This window comes from Hevea brasiliensis, chromosome 4 (assembly GCF_030052815.1).
Source record: "Hevea brasiliensis isolate MT/VB/25A 57/8 chromosome 4, ASM3005281v1, whole genome shotgun sequence".
In the NCBI taxonomy this organism is placed as follows: Eukaryota; Viridiplantae; Streptophyta; class Magnoliopsida; order Malpighiales; family Euphorbiaceae; genus Hevea; species Hevea brasiliensis.
Genome location: NC_079496.1, coordinates 101,222,586 through 101,246,501, shown reverse-complemented (window position 1 = coordinate 101,246,501; position 23,916 = coordinate 101,222,586). Strand labels below are relative to the sequence as shown.

Here is a 23,916-nt window from a genome sequence, read left to right as displayed (position 1 = left end):
CCACATAAGCCAAAGATTCCACTCCTTTCTATCAACTCCAACTTCTTCTTCAAGCCACTCTAATTAAAATAAAATAAAATAAAATAAAATAAAATAAAAACCCAACTCAGAACTTGCCCATAAAGTTTGGGAACCAAATTATATCTACATTTTTTTTCTTATATTATATAAATTAAAAAAATAAATATAAATATAACACTTTATATTATAAATTAATAAGTAACGATAATATATATATATATATATATAACTAAAAAGTAATAGTAATTTAATAAATATTTACTTGATTGTGAATATTTTTAATTTTATAATTATAAAAATAATTATCAATATAAATTTATGTTCTTGAACTAAGAATTTTTATTTGTTAAATAAATAAATAAATAATCGTAAACATATAAATTATAAATAAAAAAGAAAACAATAAATTTATAATTTTACCTGGATGACATGCCTTTCACTCAATCTATAATTCTCAACTTTCTCAGCTTTAATTTGTTAAGTTTTTTTTTTTTATATATATATATATGCTCTGTTCTTCTATTTATAAAGGTTTGGTGTGTATTTTAAATTGTTTAGGAATCTGAAATTCATTCTATTTAGGAATGTTGCAATGTTACTATATCAAAAAGCGAAAAAATTTTATTATAATATAAATTTTAATATTATCCACGGGCCACCATCTTACATAAAATATAATATATGACTCCTGTTTTGGGTAACCATAATGCTGGGAAAGGTAAACAACAAAATTATTATTATTATTATTATTATTATTATTATTATTATTATTTTGTTAATTGAAAAAATACACTAAATCTTTATGTGATTTTGTAATTTTATCCTAATATTTCAATTTTGAATTAAGTATCCTAACGTTTCACATTGAATATAATCAGTCCAAAATTTAAAATCAACTCCTAAAATTTAAAATTTCTTGAGCACAGTCTCATATGTAGATAACGTTATAAAATAATGACTTTGAACTCTTGTCTTTTATGTAATTTTTTTCCAATTTTAGGAATTGATTTTAAATTTTGTATATAATTACACCTAAAACGCTAGAATACATAATCTAAAATTGAAATATTAGGATAAAATTGCAATCATATTTAAGCGTCAATAAAACCTTACTTTGCTTATTTAGAGTAAAAGGAAATATTATATATAATAATAAATCATCTATTAAAAAAAATATAATAATATATATAAATATCTAACAACGATATCTAGTGACATTACCCTTCCAAAATCCAAGTTAATTAGTTAAAATTGTGTCTAGCATAGTAGTTAAAAAGTCAGAATTATGTCCAGCATGACAATCAGAAATCGAGACAATATTTACATGGTCAATAAGTCAAAATTGAACAAAACAAGACCAAACATAACAAGATCGAACAAACCTTCATTTGCCAAACACGACAAACGAAAGTTATACCTAGCAGAAACCACCAAGCAGAGCCTAGATCTCATGGATTGAGCAATAATTATGCCAGCAATCAAGCAAAGAGCGAATTTCATGCTAACAATCGTGGAAAATCAGCCAAAATTATCTCCATAAATGGAGCAACTTCCATTTCTCCAAAAAAGCCTATAAATACCAAATAAGAAACGAGAGGCAGGTACGCATACTCACTATGCAATTCTTTTCAATCACATACTCTTTGAATATCCTCTTAATCAAAATCTCTGACTTGAGCATCTGAGTGGCCTACCAATAGGCCGTCCACCTCACCTTTTCTCTAATTGCAGGATTACGCGGCATTAGAACAAGGATCTATGGATTTCTGGTAGCATTAGTGGCACCGTCTGTGGGAAACTCAAATTACCAGTTGAAAGACTTACATCTGAGATCATTCCTCTTTTTTTCAATACTTCTTTCTGCTACCAGTAGTCTCTAATTCTTGGTCCTAATTATTTATGCGATATTTGTTTTTTTCTTTCTTTAATGCAGCAGATTTAAGGACCCCAAACAAGGGCATCATTTCCATCACCTCCACACTGAGAGGAAACCCACCTGCGATATCCTTGGCTCCAAATGCGGTGACACCCACCATCCCATTTGAAGCACAAATCCCACCACATAATGTCATCATCCTGGATCAACAAAACCATATCAAATATTCCAACGCATCCACAAGATGGAGGCCCATATTCCTTTCCTTAAAGGTTTGATCCCAAGGACAAGTGCCCCCACCAAGGACACCTGCCTTAGAAGTAGGAAGGGTCATAGAAGCATATCCATCTAGAGCAAAGAAAAATAGACAGGAAATCACCCAGTCAACAAACAATAATTTGGGAAGAAAAAAAGAATGAGTCACGACAAGCAAACGAGAAGAACAATCCGATGAGTCACCACGACCACAAATGAATTGGGGATAGATGAAAATAGTGCAGAAGTACCAAAAACAGGTTGAGGAAGAGAACTTTGGCATAGGAGATGAATCTCCACTGTCCGATATAATCCTAGCAGAACAATTCTCGTTAAAATTTAAATTACCTGTGCTGGATAAGTATAATGGGATAACAGACCCAAGGAGTCACATGACAAACTTTCGAACAATAATGATGCTTCAAAATGTGAATGACTACCATATGTGCTGAGTATTTCCAACAATGTTGATAGGGCTAGCATAAAAATGGTGCAAATGCCTCAAACTCGGATCAATCCAGAACTTCCACTAGCTCGCTACCAAATTTAAGAATAAGTTCATTTCTTCCATCTCTCCTAAAAATTTGTCCTCTGATCTTCAAAAATTCAAATAATACAAGGGTGAATCATTGAGAGATTATATTGCCTGCTTCAACACTGAAGCAATGCAAATTAAGAACCTGAATCATGAAACGGCGTATGAGGCTTTAAAAAAAGGGACAAGAAATGTAAAATTCTCAGACTCACTCATAAAAAATCTAGCAATAGACTATTGTCAGTTAATGCAGAGGGCACAGAAATACATCAGGTTGGACAATGAACGACAAGCTCTTAGGGAAGAAAGGAAGGCCAGGCAAAACAACGAAAAAAGGTAGAATAAGAAAAATTACAGTTCAGATCAGACTTACCATTCGGACAGAAACAAGGAATGAAACAGAACAAGGTTCCATAATTATATCCCCTGAACAAGCCTAGATTTAGTGTGCTCATTTGGATACAGAAAAATGGTGAACAAGTCAAATGGTTAAAGAAACTTAACCCTGATACTACAGGTAAAAAAGATAAGGAGAGATTTTACAGCTTTCACGAGGACCATGAACACACGATCGATGAATGCAGACAACTCAAAGATGGGATAGAGCGATTAATCAAAGATGGCTAACTCAAAAAATTTTCTAGGGATGGTCGGGATGAGAGAAGAACAATAGCTCCCAGAAATAAGACATCATACCCAAAAAGGACGAAAGTCCGATCAGTGTGATCAATATGATCGCTAGCGGGCTAGACATAGCCAAGACAGTCAATAAAAGGCTAGCGAAATCAAGTGGCGCTAGAGGCCTAGTGATCCTCTCTGTTGATAGAAATGATTTAAGCAAAGAAATAATCACTATAGGTCCAAGGGACAATGAGGTCAACCAATCACATACTAACCCATTAGTTGTATCTGTGTAGATAAACAGGTATATAGTCCAATGAGTGCTAATCGACATAGGCAGCTAGATAAATCTCCTGACTAAAGAAGTCATGGAGAAACTCAAACACAGTGTAGAAAACCTAACCAAAGTCATGTACCCCTTGGTTGGCCTAGGTGATAAAACAGTCCCAGTACTCGAAACCATAAATCTAGCTATGGTTCTGGGTGACGAAGGATGCAAGAAGGAATCTACTCAGAGTTTGCAGTGATTGACACTCCTTTATTATACAACGTCATCCTCAGCCGATCGATCTTAAATGATAATGACATAGTAATCAACATGCAATGTTTGTGTATGAAGCTACTTGCTCCTAGAGGAATGCTACAAAAAATCAACAAAGGTTATTACAGAAGTAACTTTGCCAATTGAGTTACTCAAAAAATTAAAAATTCAAATCTCACCTGAACCAATTGATTTAATAACAAAAGAAGAACTAGAGGAAGGAAAGAAAATACACCTCGAGATAGCACTCAGTGGAGTAAATAGAAAAGCAGTCATCCGAATGCTAAGAAACAGAATAGTAACATTCGCTTGGAAAGCAGATGAGACTAACGAAGTAGATCTCTCAATAATAACCCATAGGTTGAATGATGATCCAAAAGCCAAACCGATCCAATAAAAGAAAAGGTGCTTCATACCCAATCGTCAATAGGTAATTGAAACAGAAGTTAAAAAATTGTTGGATGCAGGTTTAATTCGAGAGGTTAAATACCCGACTTGGATAGCCAACGTCATTTTAGTGGAAAAAGTAAATGGAAAATGGCAAATGTGCATCGACTACACAGACCTCAATAGAGCGTGTCCAAAGGATTATTACCCACTATCGAGCATTGATAAATTAGTGGACATAATAGCAAAGCATGTTGTAGTATCGCTAGTCAATGCAATATTAGGATACCACCAAATAAGGTTAGACCCAAAAGATGAGGAGAAAATAGCTTTCTTAATGGATTTAGGTGTATATTACTATAAAGCAATGCCATTTGGACTAAAGAATGTTGGAACAACGTTTAAAGGCTCATGGACTAGATGTTCAAGGAACAGAAAGGAAGAACAGTAGAGGTATACATTGATGACATGATTGTAAAATCTAAAAGAATAAAAGATCACGCCAAAGACATAGCTGAAGCATTTGATATGCTGGACAAAGTAGAAATGAAGCTAAATCTTGACAAGTGAACATTCAAAGTATAAGCAAGGAAGTTCTTTGATTTCATGATTTCTAAACGAGAGATTGAGGCAAATCCCAAAAAAATCTGAGCAATCCTTGACATACAACCTTCGAGCAACATCAAAGAAGTACAATGATTAAATGGACAAATCACAGGACTCAGAAGATTCATAAGCTACTCAGCTAAGAAGTTTCTGCATTCTTCCAAGCCTTAAGAATAAGGAAGAACTTTAAATGGGTTAACAAATGCCCAGTAGCTTTTGAACAAATTAAATAGTTTTTATCTTCACCTCCATTACTTGATTCACTAAAATCGGGCAAGGTTCTTTATCTTTATCTTGCAGTTACTGAAAAGACCATCAATTTAATCCTCGTAAGAGAAGAAGAAGGCAAGTAAAGACCAATATACTACACCAGTCAAATATTGAAAGGGTCAAAGTGCAACTACCCAATCTTGGAAAAGCTCACCTACACAGTCTTAACGGTTGCAACTAAATTGAAGCCATACTTCAAAGCACACACCGTAGAGGTCTGAATAAATTGCCCATTAAGAAATATCTTACATAGACTAGAGACATCCGGATAATTAGCTACATGGTCAGTCAGCTTAGGAGCATATGATATCAAATACACGCCAAGAGCAGCATTGAAGGCACAAGTACTTATAGATTTTGTAGCCGAGCTAACTCCAGTCCTTGAAAGAGAAGATACAGTCAAAGAACAATGGAACATTCGGTCAGACAGAGCATTAGGCTCATTCGACATAGAAATAGGAGTAATATTAAAGCACCCGCATAAAGCAAAATTGAATTACAGGGTAAAATTAGCATTCTAAGCAATAAATAACGTGACCGAATACGAAGCTATCCTCATGGCTCTCCGAATCATCAAAGAGGTAAAAGCCCAAAAGATTAATCTTTATTATGAATCACAATTTATCATTAACCAATTGAAGGGAAACTTTCAAGTACGAGATTAAAACTTAGGAAAATACAAATTACGTATCCAAGAAATGCTAGCACAAATCCGAACAAAAGGAGGAGAAGTAAATACTAATGAGGAGATGCCACCACCGGAGCCACTTCCATTGTTTAAGGGTCCAATTATAAGAGCAAGGGCAAGGGAGTTACAAAGCTTGGTTAGTAGACTTTGGAGGCACCAAGAGGATCAGATTGGGCTTGGGCTTGGGCCTTTGGAGGACAAATAAATCAGCTTCACACAATTGGACCTTGGAGCCTAGCCTCTAGAATATTCTATTTTTGTTTCTTTATTCCATGTGGTAGATTAGTTATTTGTAACTCATATAAATACTTGTCTTCTACATCAAATAGGGATAGCTAAGATCAAACATTAAGAGAGTATTGATTTTGGGCCATTGCTGTCAATTATAAGAGCTTTATGATTTCTTCCTTGTTTCTTGAATAGAACTTGGACTTAAGCAAATTGACCACTTGCTTATTTTATCTTTATAATCAAGGTGCTCTAGCCTAGCTACTATTGTGTCTTAATTGGTTATCAATTCTGCCTTGTTTGTTGTTAAAAGATCTAATTCCATCTTTAGATGTTATGTCTCTAATCTGAATATTGGGGGTGTTCATCATTTGGTATCAGAAAAATTAGGCATCAAACAATGTATTTATCCTTAGATCTACTCTTTTAATTTCTGCCTAGAATCCTTCATTCACATTCTATTTATTTTCATCACAATAGCATTCGGTTAAAGTGATTTTTCTAGAGTTTTTTTTGTAATAGCTTCAAATATGTCCGAATTTTTCATGTGTTTGGCTAAATATTTCTTGTTTCTGTAGTGATTTTTTTATTCAAATCTGACATTAATACATCATAGCCGAACACTCTACATTGGGTTTTAGATTTGATTTTTACTTGAATTTGAGTTTTTGTTGTGTTTGTCTTAGGGTTGTAATCATTCGAGCTAATATGTTTGTTCTTGCTATCTTTACCTCTTTAATTTGAATATCAAGCTTGAGAAAATTATTGATGATACATCTGATTATTGAAAATTGATGTTGGTTGTTGGATTGAATTAAAATCTGAGTTTGAATAAAAATAGATACTATTTGGTTATGTTTGGTTCATGATTATTGCTATTTGGCTGAAATTGGAAAATTGTGATAAGTTTCTTGCGTTGATTTTTAGGGTTACACTTAGCTACTAATCTTAAAATTTAATCTGTGATATTTTGAGGTATTTGGGACGTCAAATATCAATTTTGGGGGGTAGATGATGCTGTTTGGCTATTGAATCAAATTTTACTCACAAACTGGCCAATTTTTTGTTCACATAGTAAATCCATCCAAAAAAATCTGAAAATTTTTTTACTGTTTAGAACCATCTCAGTAGTCTCCAGATAAAATTTTAGCTTGAAATTCCATTATTTGGGTTGGAAACAAAATTTTTGACACAAACTGGTCATTTTCTGGTTTACATAGTAAACCAACCCAGAAAAATATAAAAATTTTCCCACTATTTAGATACCATCTCAGTAGCCTCTAAATAAAATCTTAGACTGAAACTCCATCATTTGGTTTGAATTTTTTTTTTTTGACACAAACTAGGCATTTTCTAGTTTACATAGCAAACCTACCCAGAAAATTCTGAAATTTTTCCAGTTATTAGTTAGTTTTGAGATAGGTTTGTTCACAAAATTTCAAAGCAAAACTCATTCATTTGACTAGTGAACTGAATTATTGCATCTTATGATGACATTGTACTATTGTTGAAAGTTGTGTGACTTGGCTATGATTTCTGAGATTTTGGCTTGATATTTGATCCTTAGGTTGTTAGTTTTTTTTAGTCTACAAAATTTTTTCACTTATATTAATTGCTTTAATTTTGGAGTCTTCTTTTCTTTGATTCTGTGTCTCATTGCATATTTTTATTTACGTATTGTTTCATCTTGTTCTTGAATATTTTGATAAAGTTTGTGAGTATTTTGTTTGTTTTATGTTTGGAGTTCTTAAAAGAAGCGAAGAAAGGAATTTGAGTGGTAAAATGCAAGAGTGGTGAGTGCATAAGAGGGTCAAAGCCTAATTGTATGCTAAACACTTGAGAGGGTGAGCCATTTATTTTCGAACCTTGTTTTCTTTGCAGCAAAATGGAACAAAACACAAGTAGTAGTAGAGTTGAGGGGAGAAATTTTGAAGATGAAAAGGTTTATAAGGAGGCTATGGCACAATAATTTGAGCAACTTTCTCTCCAAACAGCCACTCATAATGAAGAATTACAAACTATAAGAAGAGACTTGAATGAGTTGAAGGGTTTAAGAGCTGATGTGAATAAGATGATGGAATATATGATGGGTAATAAGAGGGAGAATAGAAATAGGAGGGAGGAAGTAGGTGTGCATGTAGAAGATGGAGGTAGAGTTGGAAGGGAAATTTGGGTAGAACCTAGGATGGAGGAGCAAGAGGAGTTGAATTGGTATGATGATGAGTTTGAGGAAGTGTTTGAATATGGCAACCACCACTTTAATGGTAGGAGGTTTCAGCCACCAAGGGGGAGAGGTGTTAAATGTAGGAGAGGAGGAAGACAACTTAGATTTGATGACTATGGTGAGAGAGAGATGCACCATGAGAGGGTTGATGCCAATGTGGGAAGCATAAAGTTGAAAATACCTCCTTTTCATGGCAAGGAGGATGTCGAAGCCTATATTGAATGGGAGAGGCAGATTGATATGATTTTTGAGTGCCACAATTATAGTGAGGAGAAAAAAGTTAAGTTGGCAGCAGTTGAGTTTAAAGATTATGCATTAGTTTGGTGGGATCAATTACTTGTAAGGAGGAGAAGATATGGCTTAAGGGGTGTTACTACTTGGGTCGAAATGAAGGAGATCTTGAGGGAAAGGTATGTGCCTCCACACTATGGAAGAGAGGTGAAGTTGAGATTACAACATCTTACCTAAGGAAGTAGGAGTGTGGAGGTGTTTGCGTACTCCGCAAGTATACAGGTCGTTCAAGTAGTAAAGAAAAGATATCGTCCCACAGAGATTTGTTGTTTGAGTATCAAACTATAAAAGTTATGATTATTTGGGCTATTGATAATTTGTGCCAAAAATAGAGTAAGAGATGCAGCTAATTAAATTAGAAAAAATAAGAAAATTATAATGAATTAAGCAATTAAAATTCTAAGCACTATACTAATTTACTAAAATTTCAGCAAGTAACAAAAGATTTAATTAATTAATAGTAAAAATTGATTCCAGAGTTGAGGTTCATGAAGTAAATTTCATTGAGATTTGGATAGGCAAAGCCAAGATTAAGGGAAATACAAGTTTGAAGGAAGTTGATTCTGATTTCCTTTGATTTCTCTTTCAAGCAAACTAAAGAGTGTTTTAAAGGAAACTAAATCCCATTCTCATGCGATGTTTAATTACCCAAAACCCTTTAAGCATTTTAATCAACTTGAAATTCCTCTTAACCCACTAGTTTATTTCTAACACTAGGTGATTAAGTTCATTATCTTGATTATCTATCATAAATTTTCACCTCTCGGTCCTTCAATCTAAGATTAAGAACAAAACCCAAAGGGTACTAACAATGGGTATGTAAATAAGCACACAAGATAAGAATCAAAGCTTATATATACTAAAAATCAGGTTAAAACCAGTCCAAATCCACAAATAAAACTCAAATCATTGCACCCAACTCTGAAATCTTAAGTATCTACTCACTCATGCTTGTATTTACAAGTAGAAAATATGAAATAGAGCAAGAAAACATGAAAATAAAACTAAAAATAAAAGAACCCAGAAGAAGAAGATCCAAATCTCTGAAAATGGAAGCTGGAAAACGTCACTCTGCAGGTGTTCTTCCTCCTAGAAATAGTGTGATTCCCTCTTTCCTTTCTCTTTTGATTTTTCTCACTCCTTTTCCTTATGGTAAAAATGAGAATATGATGCTTATATATCCCCTTAGCAAATCTGCCAGCGCCATCCCACATGCCTCATGTTGATTTAAGTTATTTTCCACATGCCTCATGTTGATTCGGAGGAGGAGCTTTTAGATTCTGCACGACCAGCTATACGGGGCATGTTAAAGTCCATGAAACTTTTGGCTTGTTTTGTCTCAAAATTTCTATTTACATGATCCGGTGTGAATTTACATGCCTCATGTGGATTCCTGCTGGTTAACTCTTATCTTCACATGACCCTCAACACAGGGCATGTTGAGGCCCTTGAAAGTCATCGGCTGGTCTTCTCCTTTAAGCGAATTTTCTTCATTTTTCACACTACTTTAAGCTTCCAAATCACTTTGAATTTCTTCTATATGGACCTTTTTGCCTTTAAACCTTATTAAAACCTATCAAAAACATTAAAATTTCAAAAATCAAATATAATGAATCTAAAATTAATAAATTAACTAAAATAAGCATTAAAAGCACAAAATTACTAAACTAGAAAGGCAAAATGGATGCAAAACTACCCTAAAATATCTATATAAAACGGGTTTATCAGGAGGAGTATTACAAAGCCATGCAAATTGCTATGATTAGGGCTGAAGTAGAGGAGGATGAAGAGGCCACCATGGTTCAGTTCTTGAATGGGTTGAATCCCGATATTGCTTATATGGTTGACTTGCAAAATTATAGAACGATAGAACAAATGATGCAAGTAGCCATCAAAACAGAAAAGGAGATGAAGAGGAAACGAGCTGCCAAAAGTAAATGGAACACTCAATCATCATACAATTCGGCTTCCAATGCACCATGGAAACCGAATTGGAGTGGAACACCTAAAGTGGAAAAAGATGTGCCAAAAGTGAAGAATGAGGAGTGGAAAGGAAAAAGGAAGATGGAAGGAAAAGTAGAAGAGAAAAATAAGAAAGTGGAAAATAGAGCAAGGGATGTGAAGTGCTTCAAGTGTTTGGGAAGGGGGCATTATTCTAATGAGTGTCCAAACAGGAGAGTGATGTTTATTAGAGAAGATGGAGAATGGGAGAGCAGTGAAGAAAAGGCTGAAGAGAGTGCTAGTAATCATAGTGATGATAAGCATCTTGATGACGGAGAGCAAGCTCCTATGGATGGTAATGTCCTTATCACTATGCGCACCTTAAGTGCACAAGTCAGTTTGGGTGATGGAGATGAGGTGCAAAGGGACAATATTTTCCATACTAGATATTTGGTGAATGAGAAACTATGTAGTGTGATTGTGGATAGTGGTAGTTGCTGCAATGTTGCTATTAGCTTATTGGTTGAGAAATTGGGGTTGCCTACCACTTTACATCCAAAGCCATATGGTCTCCAATGGCTTAATGATTGTGAGAAATTGAGAGTTACCAAATAGGTTATAGTGCCTTTTAGCATTGAGAAGTACCATGATGAGGTAGTTTATGATGTGGTGCCTATGGTAGCTACCCATTTGTTGTTGGGCCGTCCATGGGAATTTGATAGAAGTGTGGTTCATAATGGGAAAAAGAATAAGTATACAGTTTTGAAAGATGGCCGAACCTACACCTTGCTTCTTATGTTACCATCTTAAGTGCATGAAGACCAAGTGAGGATCTTAAAATCAGTTGAGGAAAAGAAAGATTGGAGAGAAAATTTGAGAGAGGCTGAGCTTGATGAGAGGAAAAATGAGAGGAGAGTGAGAGCAAAAGAAGTAAAAGAAAAAGAAAAGAGAGAGGGCTCGAGGCAAAAGGAGAGTAGAAAGAAGAAAATGAGTTTGTATGTGAAAGGAAAAGAAGTGAGGGAAGCCTTACAAGGAGGGAGACCTCTTTGTGTGCTTATGTTGTGACACCCTTTACCCGTCTACTGTAACACCCCTATTTGCATAGCCTGGTACATTTCACTATTCCGGTGATCAGTATCGGTCTGAACAATTAAGGGGATTAGAACCACATCTAAAATATCTAGATAAGCCCTGAACGTAAATAATTAGTAATTACTAAGTAGTTAAGTATGAAGAAGAAAAAACAGAACACAAAAAGTTAATTGAGCTGGGAGTCACAGCGATGGGTGAACTTCTCGGGAATGACTGCGAGGTCAGTCTAAACTCAAATTTCGAATCATAAAATGTGACGCCGCGGTCCTTAGGACCATTGTGAACACAGTGGAATAGAGAAAATCACAGAAAATAATTGTTAAGCAGGTCAAAAAATTAAGTCAATGATTCAAAAGAAATATCGAATAACTTGCAAATCGGATTGAATCAGCGAGGGGCAATTTGGTCAATTCTCCCCTAGAGCTGACTCCTGACCTAGCTATCCAATAAAATCGGAGAAATGAAAATTTGAAATATAGATTTAAATTGAAGAAGTATGGAAAAAATAAAAGAAAAGAAAAATAAGAAATGACATCATCAAAATGACGTAAGCTATGACATCACAAATAAATTATATTTAATTAAAATTTGACTAAGTCAAATAAAAGGGATAAAACCAAAAATTGAAAAACAAATTTCACTCTCTTCTTCTTCCCTTAGCGGAGACACTCTTTCTCACTTCTCTCCCTTCCTTCATTTCTCCACCATTGATGAGCCAACCCAAGCTCTATAAACCCTAAGTTAGCCATAAATTTCCTAAGATTTCTTAAGCAAACCTTATCCTTGACCCTTGATTTAGCTATTGACAACAAAAAAGAAGGAGAAAGAAGGAGAGTTTAAGAAGGGAGAAAAGACATATAAAAAGGTTAGTGGTTGTTTCTTAAATCTCTCTTTTAATTCATGTTTATATAGTTAAGTGAATTTCAAAATTTAAAAAAAAAATGAAAATGAACAAAAGCATGCACATCCCCACCTAACGAATTTCGGCCAAGAGGTAGTGAATTGGGGTTGAGTGATTTTGATGCAATTAAAGAAGTAGTTAAGTGCAATTGAGTGTATAAGTATTAATTATGCATTTTGATTTTATCAATTGAGCTAAGCATGAAAATTAGGGTTTTGAACATGTGAAAAATTAGAGAAAAATTTGAGAATTGATCAAATGATGTAGTTAACCTTACTTGAGTTGAGAAATGGTCAATTGTGACCATTTGTGGTGTGTATAAATTGCTGGAACCAAGTTCCAATTCGGATTGGTGAGAGTCAATCTGTAGGTAGCTTGACCTAGGTCCCTTTTAGGGATCAAAACTAAAAATTTACCAACCCAATTGGTGTGAGGCTAATTGAGAATGAAACTACACATAAAATGGCATATTTTTCATTCAGGAATCATGCCCAGAAAGTGACCATATCTTAGTGAACAATTAGGCCAAATCCGGAATTGGGCAAACTGACCTTTACAAAAATGACCAAATGAACAGTAGTTACGTAAATGACCATAACTTGGTCTAGAAAAGTCCAAATAACCTGAATTTTATACCGATAGAAAGCTGAGATATAGCCCTACAACTTTCATGAAGAAAACAAACCTAATTTTTTACCATAACCTATTTGAAAAACCATCTGCAGTCAACCCACAAAAACTGCCAATAACCAGGAATTTGCCCAAAATTCTGGGTAACACTAAATTTGGCTAGCCATGTTCAAATGGCTATAACTTAGGCTAAAAAACTCCAAATTGAGTGATTAAAAAAGGAAAATAAAGTTAAGACAATAAGGAACAACTTCTATGAAGAAAACTTAGCCTAATTACTACAGCAAATTGACCAATGGAACAGTGCAAAACAGGATACCAAATCTAAAATTTTGGAATTTCACCTAAGAGACTTAATAATTGAGGAAAACAACCAAGACCAACAAGTTAGGTAACCAAAATGTGGTATGTGGATGAAATTAAAAGTTCCATACCTATTAAGCATTAGAAAGTTAACAATTTGGCTTGAATAGTGTCGTAAATAGATTTGAAATTATTTTTGGATTTATGATAAATTATGATACTGAAACACTATGAAATTGTGTGTTTCAGTCGAAAAGAATACCGAAAAAGAACCCGAAGCATTGAGTCAAGGCCAAGAGGCGATTTGTATAAGGTTTGTGCACAACATAGAAATTTTTATAAATTTTCTTCTGTAAATTGTTTTGAATGAATTGTGATATTAAATTGTGACTTAATTGTATTGAAATGTTTATTATGCTTTTGACTTAAATTGTTGAAAGTTTACTTGTATGTGTTTGAATGGCAATAAATGTTTAGTAAATTGCTAAGATAGTTTTGAAACCATAGTGTCATGACCATGTATTTGAATGCCTCACTAGCATGACTAGTGGGGGGAATTAGTTTCGAATTTTGATTCCTTCTTTGGCTGAAGTGTTGAGGTGTGTGCCAGTAGAAGAAGAAATTTGAATGGGTACCCATATATTTGAGCTAGCTAGCCTTGTGATTTCTCATAAGCCTCTGGCTATTGAGATAAATATTATTTCGAATGGCATGATATAACTGTGTGTTTTTATGAAATTCGTTTTGAGACTTCCTAAATGAAATTGTTTGGACTAAAAGTTTATAAATCATGTTTTATATATGTTTTTCATGTTCAGTTCAATATTTGAATAAATGTGATTTGAATTATGCATAAAATGTTATTTTAGTATGTTGTGCACCACTGAGTCATAGTACTCAGCGATGGCTGTTATTGCTGTCACAGATATAGAGACTAGAGGAGTAGCAGAGTGAGCTGCTGAGGATCTTGGAGCCAGATCCCTAAATTTTTTTCGAGTATATTTTATACCCTGATTGTAATATTTAGTTTGATGTATATAAATGTATGTACATGTAATAACTGGTCATGATCAGTTGTATAGAGTTTATAATAATATTAGTTTGGATTTTCTCATGTATATTTTGGATGATGAATATAATTTGATTTTACTTTAATGAAAAATGGATGAAGTTATTTAGTGATATATTTTGAAGACAAATGAAATGAGAATTATTTTAAATTTTGGAGTATGGGAAAAATTGATATTGAGTTTGTTGTGGTAGTGTTTGATTTGATGAAATGAGATATTAGAAGTGTTTTTATAGGTTTTTGAAGAACTATTTTCTTAAAATACAGACAGCACTCTGCCGAAATTTTTTCAAAATTTGCGGACAAATAAAAATGGACAAAAATTTGAACTAGTTTTTAAACTTTTATTAAATGTAAGAAAATGCTCACTACCTCTAAAAAGTAGGAAAATGGTTTTAAAAATCCCTTGTAGGGTACTTAATAAGTTATCGGTAAGTGAAATTCGGTAGATCATTAAGTATTCTATGAAATCATGTTATGCCTTACAGAGGGGTAAGGTGTGACATCAATAGTGTAGGTGAGCGAGGCATGTCACACTCGGTACCGGAGAATCTTATATTATTTTATTTTATTCCTAAATATTTTTTTTCTTCTCGCCCTTTTAATTAATCATTCAATTTATTTATGAGGGAGAAACTGGAGGAATTTCTCCTATTGTATTGTTGTTTGGCATGTTTTTCTATTCATCTGCTTGAAATCTTTCAATAACATTCTACAATAAAAATCTCATCAATTATTTTCATAATAATCTCATATTTCAAATATCATCCATATATTTCAATTTCATATTCATTTCCATGCATTTCCATTCATACACAATTTATATATAGAAATTCTTAAGTTTCATTAATTTATATGATTTACAGACTGATTACATAAATATATAATTTATATGATCTACAAATTAATTACAATTCCATAATCTATATTTCAACATACCATTCATAGTTTACATTACAAATAATAACTAATTATACTATACAAAATACATAATATGACCTATATGGGCCCTATCTACATGCATTGTTGAGGAGATGACAACCTTGAATACTCTGCAGATCCAAACTTTAAAATCCCAGTCTGATGTCCATTGGGTTTTGTCTCCAGTAACTGCGTGAGGGAAACAAATCCATCGCGCTAAGCATTTCTGCTTAATGGTGCAATAATATAACAAGAAAGTAATATATACAAATAAAGAAAGAATGGATCATAATTTGGATACTCTAGAATTTAATCTAATTTAATATAATACTTCTAGTATCAATTATCTTCTGTTCTAATTTATTCCTCTTCAGAAGTGCTTAATTCCTAAATTCACAGTAATAATATACAATCCACAAAAATTCTAAGAATATTATTCTTAACTTTATATTATTATGAAAAGGTGCATTTGTAATGTTTATTTAAGTTATATTTCTATTGTTAATCTTTTTATAATTTCATTCAATACTTGCTAGGTTATCTTAGATTATTTTATAATAATTAACGTTCTCAGAGTCATTTCATAATAGATAAATTTTAACATCAGTTCAGTTCATTTCAGTTCTTTCTATTAAATAGATTCTTAGAGCTAATCTATTTTATTTCAGGTCTTCTCACTCATTTAGTTAATCTTTAATATTTTTAATCGCTAATATTTTTAACTTATTTCCATAAATTACACTGCCCAAGTAACCTATGACAGGCTGACTAAACTAGATAAGCGGTTCACTCGGCACTGGACACCGTGATGTCCCAGGCCGTCATACCATGGGACATTAAATACGGAACGTCAATTACATATGCAATCAGTATGGCTAAAAGCCATGATAACAAATCAGTATGGCTAAAAGCCATGATTACAGATAATCAGGCATACAAACCATAAATACAAGCATAAAGCCTTATACAATATTGTTAAAATAATACCCTATTGGCATGCCAATCTATCCAATCTGATACACGTGTCTTGGCAATACGTGGACACATTAGTACCATTAAATGTTCCTAAGTTTTACTATTTTATTTTATTTTCCAATTATAATCTATAGTATTTAAATTTTATTCATAGTAGAAGCATAAATATCTAATCTCATTTTTTAACATAACTTTATACATTCATCCTAATTTATACATTCATTATATTATCCATATTGATCACAATTCATAACAATTATTCTCATGTATAACTGTACTCAAAGTAGTTTTTTCCTTTCTCCAATAAAGAGAACTAATGTCTCATGCTTACATTCATTTGATTCATTTATTCATTATACCATTTATATAAATTATCATTCAAATTCCAAATAATCCATAAACATTTCATGGATTTCAGATTAACTTAAATTTCTCTTTTTAATCATTTATTTTGAAGTAGTATAACTCTAATTTTAAAGAAATAAGTAAAGACTATCCAGGGTGCTGAACCCTGTAAGTCTCTTCATTTCTAGATTTTCCATTTTTATTAATCATACAATTGCAAGCACTCAGGCTTAGAATTGGTTCCAGGTTCCTAAAATAAAATCCTAAGTCTTCATCTTATTTATTCATATTAATTTGAATTATGTCAATTAAAGTTTTAGGGCTCCAGTTATGGTCAAATAACAATAACTGATTCATTGTTTTCTTCTAAATCCAGAACCAGGCAAATTCTAGAATCCCAATCTTATCCAAATGGTTGAACATATTACAGTCATAATTTTTTGCCTAAGGTCCTTTATATTGGTTGTTCCCTTATGTCCTAGAATCACTCAAATTCAAGAATTTTTAATTCACTAATTACACTATATATATTAGTACTCATAATGGCTTCTTTAATTTTTTTTATTATTCCTTATGTTTTTAGGGTTACTATTCACACATTACTATTTACTCAATTTGTTACATTTTTCATACATAATATGTATATTTTAGATACATAATTATACCACATTTTGAGTTCTAAATTTGTTGGCATTGATTGCCAATTACACTTTAAAGCCTCCTAGAAATATTTTCAAAAATTCAGTTTTTGTGTCCTATGTTTACTGTTCCATTGGTCTAAGCTACAGTGAGAATTTGATAAACTTTTCTTTATCAAAGTTGTTCCTTTATGTGTCTTCTTTAATTCCTCTTTTGAATCACTCCATTTGGAGCTTTGTAGCTCAAGTTATGGTCAAATTACCATAACTGGCCAGATTAGTCTCTACCCAGAATTTCTGGGCAAAACTGGTTCTGGCAGGTTAGGGGTCTTGACTTTGGCTAGCATTTCGGATGGGTTATGGTCAGAATTTGAGCTTGTGTTCTGCATGAAAGTTGTTATAAATTGTCTAAGATTTCCATTGATATAAAATTCAGGTCAATTGGATATTTTTGTACTGAGTTATGGCAAAATGAACAAACACTGTTTATTTGGTCACTTTTACCAGGTCTAGAATTGGTTTCTCGGATTTGGCCAATTTTTAGGTCATCCTAAGTCTATTTTCTGGGTAAGGTTTCTTCATAAAAAATGTGTCATTATATGTCTAATTTCACCTCCAATTGTCCTTGTACCAATTGAGGCTACACAAACCAAGTTAGGGCTGCCCAAACACACTGGATTCTAAGTCTAAAAATTCTGGCACTTTTGGGGCGGCACCTAATTCACATTCCAATGCCACAACTCATTCCAAATTATGGTCAATTCACCTCTAATAGTAACTAATTGACCATTAGAACTCCAATTAAACCTCAAAGCATAAAACCCCCAATTTAGTCACAAAACCCTAACTTCAAATCCCTAATTCATGCATAACATCATGCAATCCAACCTCTACCACATTCAAACTCATCAATAACACTACTAATCAATTTAATTCCATAAAAAAAACCATAAATTTTTCACATGTTCTCATGGCTGCCAAAGTTCTAATCTTTCAATTCCTCATTCTTTCAATTGCATGTGATTCCAACTTAGTTTAGTATGTTTATAACACTTAAAGAAAAGAGAATACTTGAATAGTGCACTAACCTTGCAAGAAGAATTTTTCCTCACCCAATCTTCAAATTTTGTTCACTTTCTTTGGTTTTCTTGACTGCCAAACACTTCCCCAAGATGGAATATCAAGTTTTAATGAAATAATTTATGGATTTTATGGTGAAAAATCAAAGGTTTGCAAGGTGTGATGAATGAATGGCAATGGAGAGGTGAAAAAAGAGCTTCAACCAGCTTGGTGAAGGAGGAAGGCAACTGAAATTTTGGTCAAATTTTATCTCTTTTATTCTTTCTTTAAGTGCTTGTCAATTTTTGATTGGTGGGAAAATTTAGTTGCATCATGCTTACTTAAGCATGATGTAATAATTAGGCTTTTCTTTTATTTTTTTCTACTCATTTTTAATTTAATTTTTAGCAATATTTATTTATATTTTATGTCATATAATTCACTTACTTAATTGGACAAGTTAGCTAAAAATCATCTCTGAAGGCGAAATGACCAAAATGCCCTCCGTTTTGCTTAACGGACTAAAATTATCTGTACCGATTTAGAAAATTCTCTAAACATTTTCTTAGCATTCTAATGCAATCTAAAGCTCAATAACTCTTCTCTGGAGTCTCAAAAATTATTTCACGGGGTTTCTCCCGGGTTTAAGGTTGCTAACAGCCCTTACCATTACTTCCCATTAGGGTTACCCATCGCTAGGGACTACTGCTCATTTAACCTTAATGCATCTAATTTCTAAAATTTTTCCTTTATTTTTCTTATCATTATTTGAATTATTTATGACTCCTCACTCTAGTTTAAATATAGTTACAGACATTCTGGCTACCCGGACAGACATTGATTACCGGAATAGTAGAATGTACAGACTGCCTAAAGTGAAGATGTCACATATGTACCGGGAGGTGAATTTATGTTTATCTGACATTGACCAAAACTTGCCTAGTGGTGCTGTTTCTTTGTTACAGGAATTTGAGGATGTGTATCCAGATAATCTTCCTTCAGGTTTGCCACCAATTCGGGGATAGAACACCAAATTGACCTCATTTTGGGTGCTCCAATTCCAAACAGACCAGCATATAGGAGTAATCCTGAGGAGACAAAAGAACTACAAAGGCAAGTGGAGGAACTTTTGGCAAAGGGCTATGTGCGTGAAAGTATAAGTCCATGTGCGGTTCCAGTGCTCCTTGTACCAAAGAAGGATTGGACATTCAGAATCTGTGTAGATTGTCGTGCTATCAACAAAATCAAGGTAAAGTATCGACATCCCATTCCTCGATTGGATCATATGCTTGATGAGTTATTTGGTGCATGGTTGTTTATAAAGATTGACTTGAAAAGCGGTTACCATCATATTAGAATGAAAGAGGGGGATGAATGGAAAACCACATTCAAGATAAAATATGGGTTGTATGAATGGATGGTTATGCCATTTGGGTTAACCAATGCACCTAGTACTTTCATGAGGTTAATGAACCATGTGCTTAGACAATTCATTGGCAGATTTGAGGTAGTTTATTTTGATGACATCTTGATCTATAGCAAAAACATAGATGAGCATTTGCATTATTTGAGATATGTGTTTGATGTGTTGAGATCTGAAAAACTATATGCTAATATGAAGAAGTGTTCTATTTGCTTAGATAGAGTTGTCTTTCTTAGTTATGTTGTGAGTAGCAAAGGTGTGGAAGTAGATGAGCAAAAGGTCATAGCCTTTAGGGATTGGCCAACTCCTAAAAATGCATATGAGGTTAGGAGTTTTCATGGATTGGCTAGTTTTTATAAGAGATTTGTGCCTAATTTTAGTACTATTACTGCTCCTTTGATTGAACTTGTGAAAAAGGATGTTGTGTTTGAATGGAAAAAGAAGCATGAAAATGCATTTGCTGAATTGAAAGAAAAATTATGCACTGCACCATTGTTGAGCTTACCTGATTTTGATAAAATGTTTGAAATTGAATGTGATGCTAGTGGTGTAGGTATAGGTGCGATTCTGATGCAAGAGAAATGCCCTATTGCATATTTTAGTGAGAAATTGAATGGTGCTGCCTTGAATTACTCTACTTATGACAAAGAATTGTATGCACTTGTTAGGGCCTTAGAAACTTGGCAACATTATTTGCGGCCTAAAGAGTTTGTCATACATTCTGATCATGAATCATTGAAGCATCTTAAGAATCAAAATAAGTTGAGTAAAAGGCATGCTAAATGGATTGCTTTTGTTGATTCATTTCCATATGTGATTAAATATAAGCAAGGAAAGGAAAATGTTATTGCTGATGCACTTTCTAGGAGGTACTCACTTTTGTCTACACTTAATGTAAAGTTGCTTGGGTTTGAATTCATGAAAGATTTGTATGCTAATGATGATAACTTTGCTGGTTTGTATGATGTTTGTGAGAAGGGTGCATTTCAAAAATATTATAGACATGATGGGTACTTGTTTAAAGAGACTAAACTTTGTATGCCTAAGTGTTCTATACGGACTTGCTTATGTTGGAATCGCATATTGGGGGTTTAATGGGCCATTTTGGCGTGGCAAAAACTTTGGACATCTTGTATGAACATTTCTTTTGGCCTAAGATTAGAAAAGATGTTGAAAAATTGTGTTTTAGTTGTGTGCAATGTAAAAAGGCCAAGTCTAGAGTTATGCCACATGGGTTGTATACACCATTGCCTGTGCCTAAAGGACCTTGGACTGACATTTCCATGGATTTCATATTAGGGTTATCTAGGACACAAAAAAAACATGATAGCATATTTGTGGTTGTTGATAAATTTTCTAAGATGGCACATTTCATTTCATGCCCTAAAACTAATGATGCCACTCATATTGCTAATTTGTTATTTCGGGAGGTTGTCAAATTGCATGGCATACCTAGGACAATAGTTTGTGATAGAGATGTTAAGTTCCTAAGTCACTTTTGAAAAGTCTTGTGGGGTAAGTTAGGCACTAAACTTCTGTTTTTCACTACTTGTCATCCACAGATTGATGGACAAACTAAGGTAGTGAATAGGACACTAACCACTCTATTGCGTGCTATGATCCAAAAGAACTTGAAATCTTGGGAAGATTATTTGCCATTTGTTGAGTTTGCTAGTAACCGTGTTGTGCATTCTTCCATGGGATTTTCACCTTTTTAGCTTGTATATGGATATAATCCACTCACACCACTAGACTTGCTACCATTGCCTATTGATCATATTGATAGTCTAGATGGTAAGAAAAAGGCTGAATTGGTTAAGAAATTACATGAGCAAGCTAGGGTACACATTGAAAAGAAAAATGCACAATATGTTTCTCATGCTAACAAAGGCCACAAGATACTTGTTTTTGAGCCAGGTGACTTAGTGTGGGTATATTTTAGGAAGGAACGGTTTCCAAACCAACGAAAATCGAAACTGCATCCAAGTTGTGATGGTCCATTCAAAGTGTTAGAGCGTATCAACAATAACGCCTACAAAATTGAACTGCCAGGTGAGTATGGCATTAGTGCTACATTCAATATTTTTGATCTTTCTCCTTTTATTGATGCAGGGCCGAATTAGAGGATGAATTCTTTTTAAGAAGGGGGGAAAGATGAGGAGTCACTACCACCGGAGCCACTTCCATTGTTCAAGGGTCCAATTACAAGAGCAAGGGCAAGGGAGTTGCAAAGCTTGGTTAGTAGAATTTAGAGGTGCCAAGAGGATCAAATTGGGCTTGGGCTTCGACCTTTGAAGGACAAATGGATCAGCTTCACAAAATTGGAACTTGGAGCCTAGCCTTTAGAATATTCTATTTTTGTTTCTTTATGCCATGTGGTAGATTAGTTATTTGTAACTCATATAAATACTTGTCTTCTACATCAAATAGGGATAGCTAAGATCAAATATTGAGAGAGTATTGATTTTCGGCCATCGCTGTCAATTATAAGAGCTTTATGATTTCTTCTTTGTTTCTTGAATAGAACTTGGACTTAAGCAGATTAACCACTTACTTATTTTATCTTTATAATCAAGGTTCTCTAGCCTAGCTACTATTGTGTCTTGATTGGTTATCAATTCTGCTTTGTTTGTTGTTAAAAGATCTAATTCCATCTTTTGATGTTATGTCTCTAATATGAATATTGGGGGTGTTCATTAAATATCCTGCAAATACCGAAGGAGGAAAATCAAGAAGCTGACGATTTCGCTAAAGCAGTGGCAGTAGGCGAGCAACATCTCACAACCGATCCCCTTAAACATAATAACAATGCCAATAGTGAATAGAGAGGAAGAAGCTTTTCCAATTGAAGTAGGAGAAACATGGATGATGCTAATCTTCTGCTACCTCGACCAAGGCATACTTCCAAAAGATCAACTTAAAGTCAAAAAGATATTACAAAGATTAGTAAGATAAAACATATTCGACAGATGACTGTACAAATGGTCTCATCTCCAACTATGGCTAAAATGCATCAGCAGAAAAGAGAGTTTGTTAGTACTATATGAAATCCATGAAGGATTATGTGGTGCCCATGAAGGAGTAAGAATGATCACCAAGAAAATATTCAGGCAAGGATTCTTCTATCCAGCTCCAGTTCAGGATGCTAAGGAGTTAGTTAAAAAATGTTAAAAATTCCAAGCACACAGTAATATCCCTCGACAGCCAGCGAAGAAACTTTCAGCCATCGGCAGCCCTTAGCCCTTTTATCAATAGAACATAAGACATACTTAGACCATTTTTCAAAGCATCAGGATCCTGCAAATACATCATTGTCGGCATTGATCACTTTACCAAATGAGCGAAAGCAGAAGCATCATAACATGTAACAGCAGACCAAGCAGTCACTTTTGTTAGAAAAAATATCTTTTACAGGTTTGGAGTTCCCAAAGTCATAATAACAGACAACAACAAACATTTCACCAATGAGAAATTGAAAAGGCTATGCACTGAGTGGGGGATTAACCTCTGCTTTACCTCAACTTACCACCTTTAGACAAATAAAATGACTAAAGTCATGAACTGAATAATTCTTTATGGATTCAAGAGGCAATTAGGCAAAGCAAAAGGAGTATGGCTCAACCATCTACTAGACGTCTTATGGGCCTGCCAAACTACGCCAAGATCGACAACAGAAGAAACACCATTTTCACTTGCATATGGCTCAGAAGCTGTAATACCAGTAGAAGTCAATGTTCCATCAACTCGAACAGAACACCCCAGGGAAACATCATAAGAAGAAGATCTATGATTTAATCTCGATATGATAAAAGAACTCAGAGAAATAACCTTCATCCGGAAAGCTCAGTACATGTAAAAAATGATCAATATGCAAAATAGGAAGGTCAAAAACTGAGCATTCAAGGTTGGAGACCTAGTTCTTAAATGAGACGACATCACAGAAGGACTAGCTAAAGCAAGAAAGTTAGAATGCAATTGGATAGGACCTTATGTAATTTCAAAAGTTATGCGCCCAGGAACTTATAAGCTAGTAGAGACAAGTGGGAAAATACTACCCCAAGATTGGAATATCTGTA

The 23,916-nt window shown here is 33.9% G+C and overlaps 1 protein-coding gene across 1 annotated transcript; it reads left to right on the top strand.

Moving 5' to 3' along the window:
* Positions 1-8,102: 8,102 nt before the first annotated feature.
* On the top strand, positions 8,103-22,665 carry LOC110669705 (uncharacterized). The gene is made up of 8 exons (XM_058146329.1): positions 8,103-8,690; positions 10,272-11,006; positions 11,100-11,236; positions 19,420-20,613; positions 20,707-20,806; positions 21,559-21,892; positions 21,986-22,077; positions 22,561-22,665. Exons 1-8 carry the CDS (start codon positions 8,103-8,105, stop codon positions 22,663-22,665), a joined length of 3,285 nt encoding a protein of 1,094 aa, XP_058002312.1.
* Positions 22,666-23,916: the final 1,251 nt, after the last annotated feature.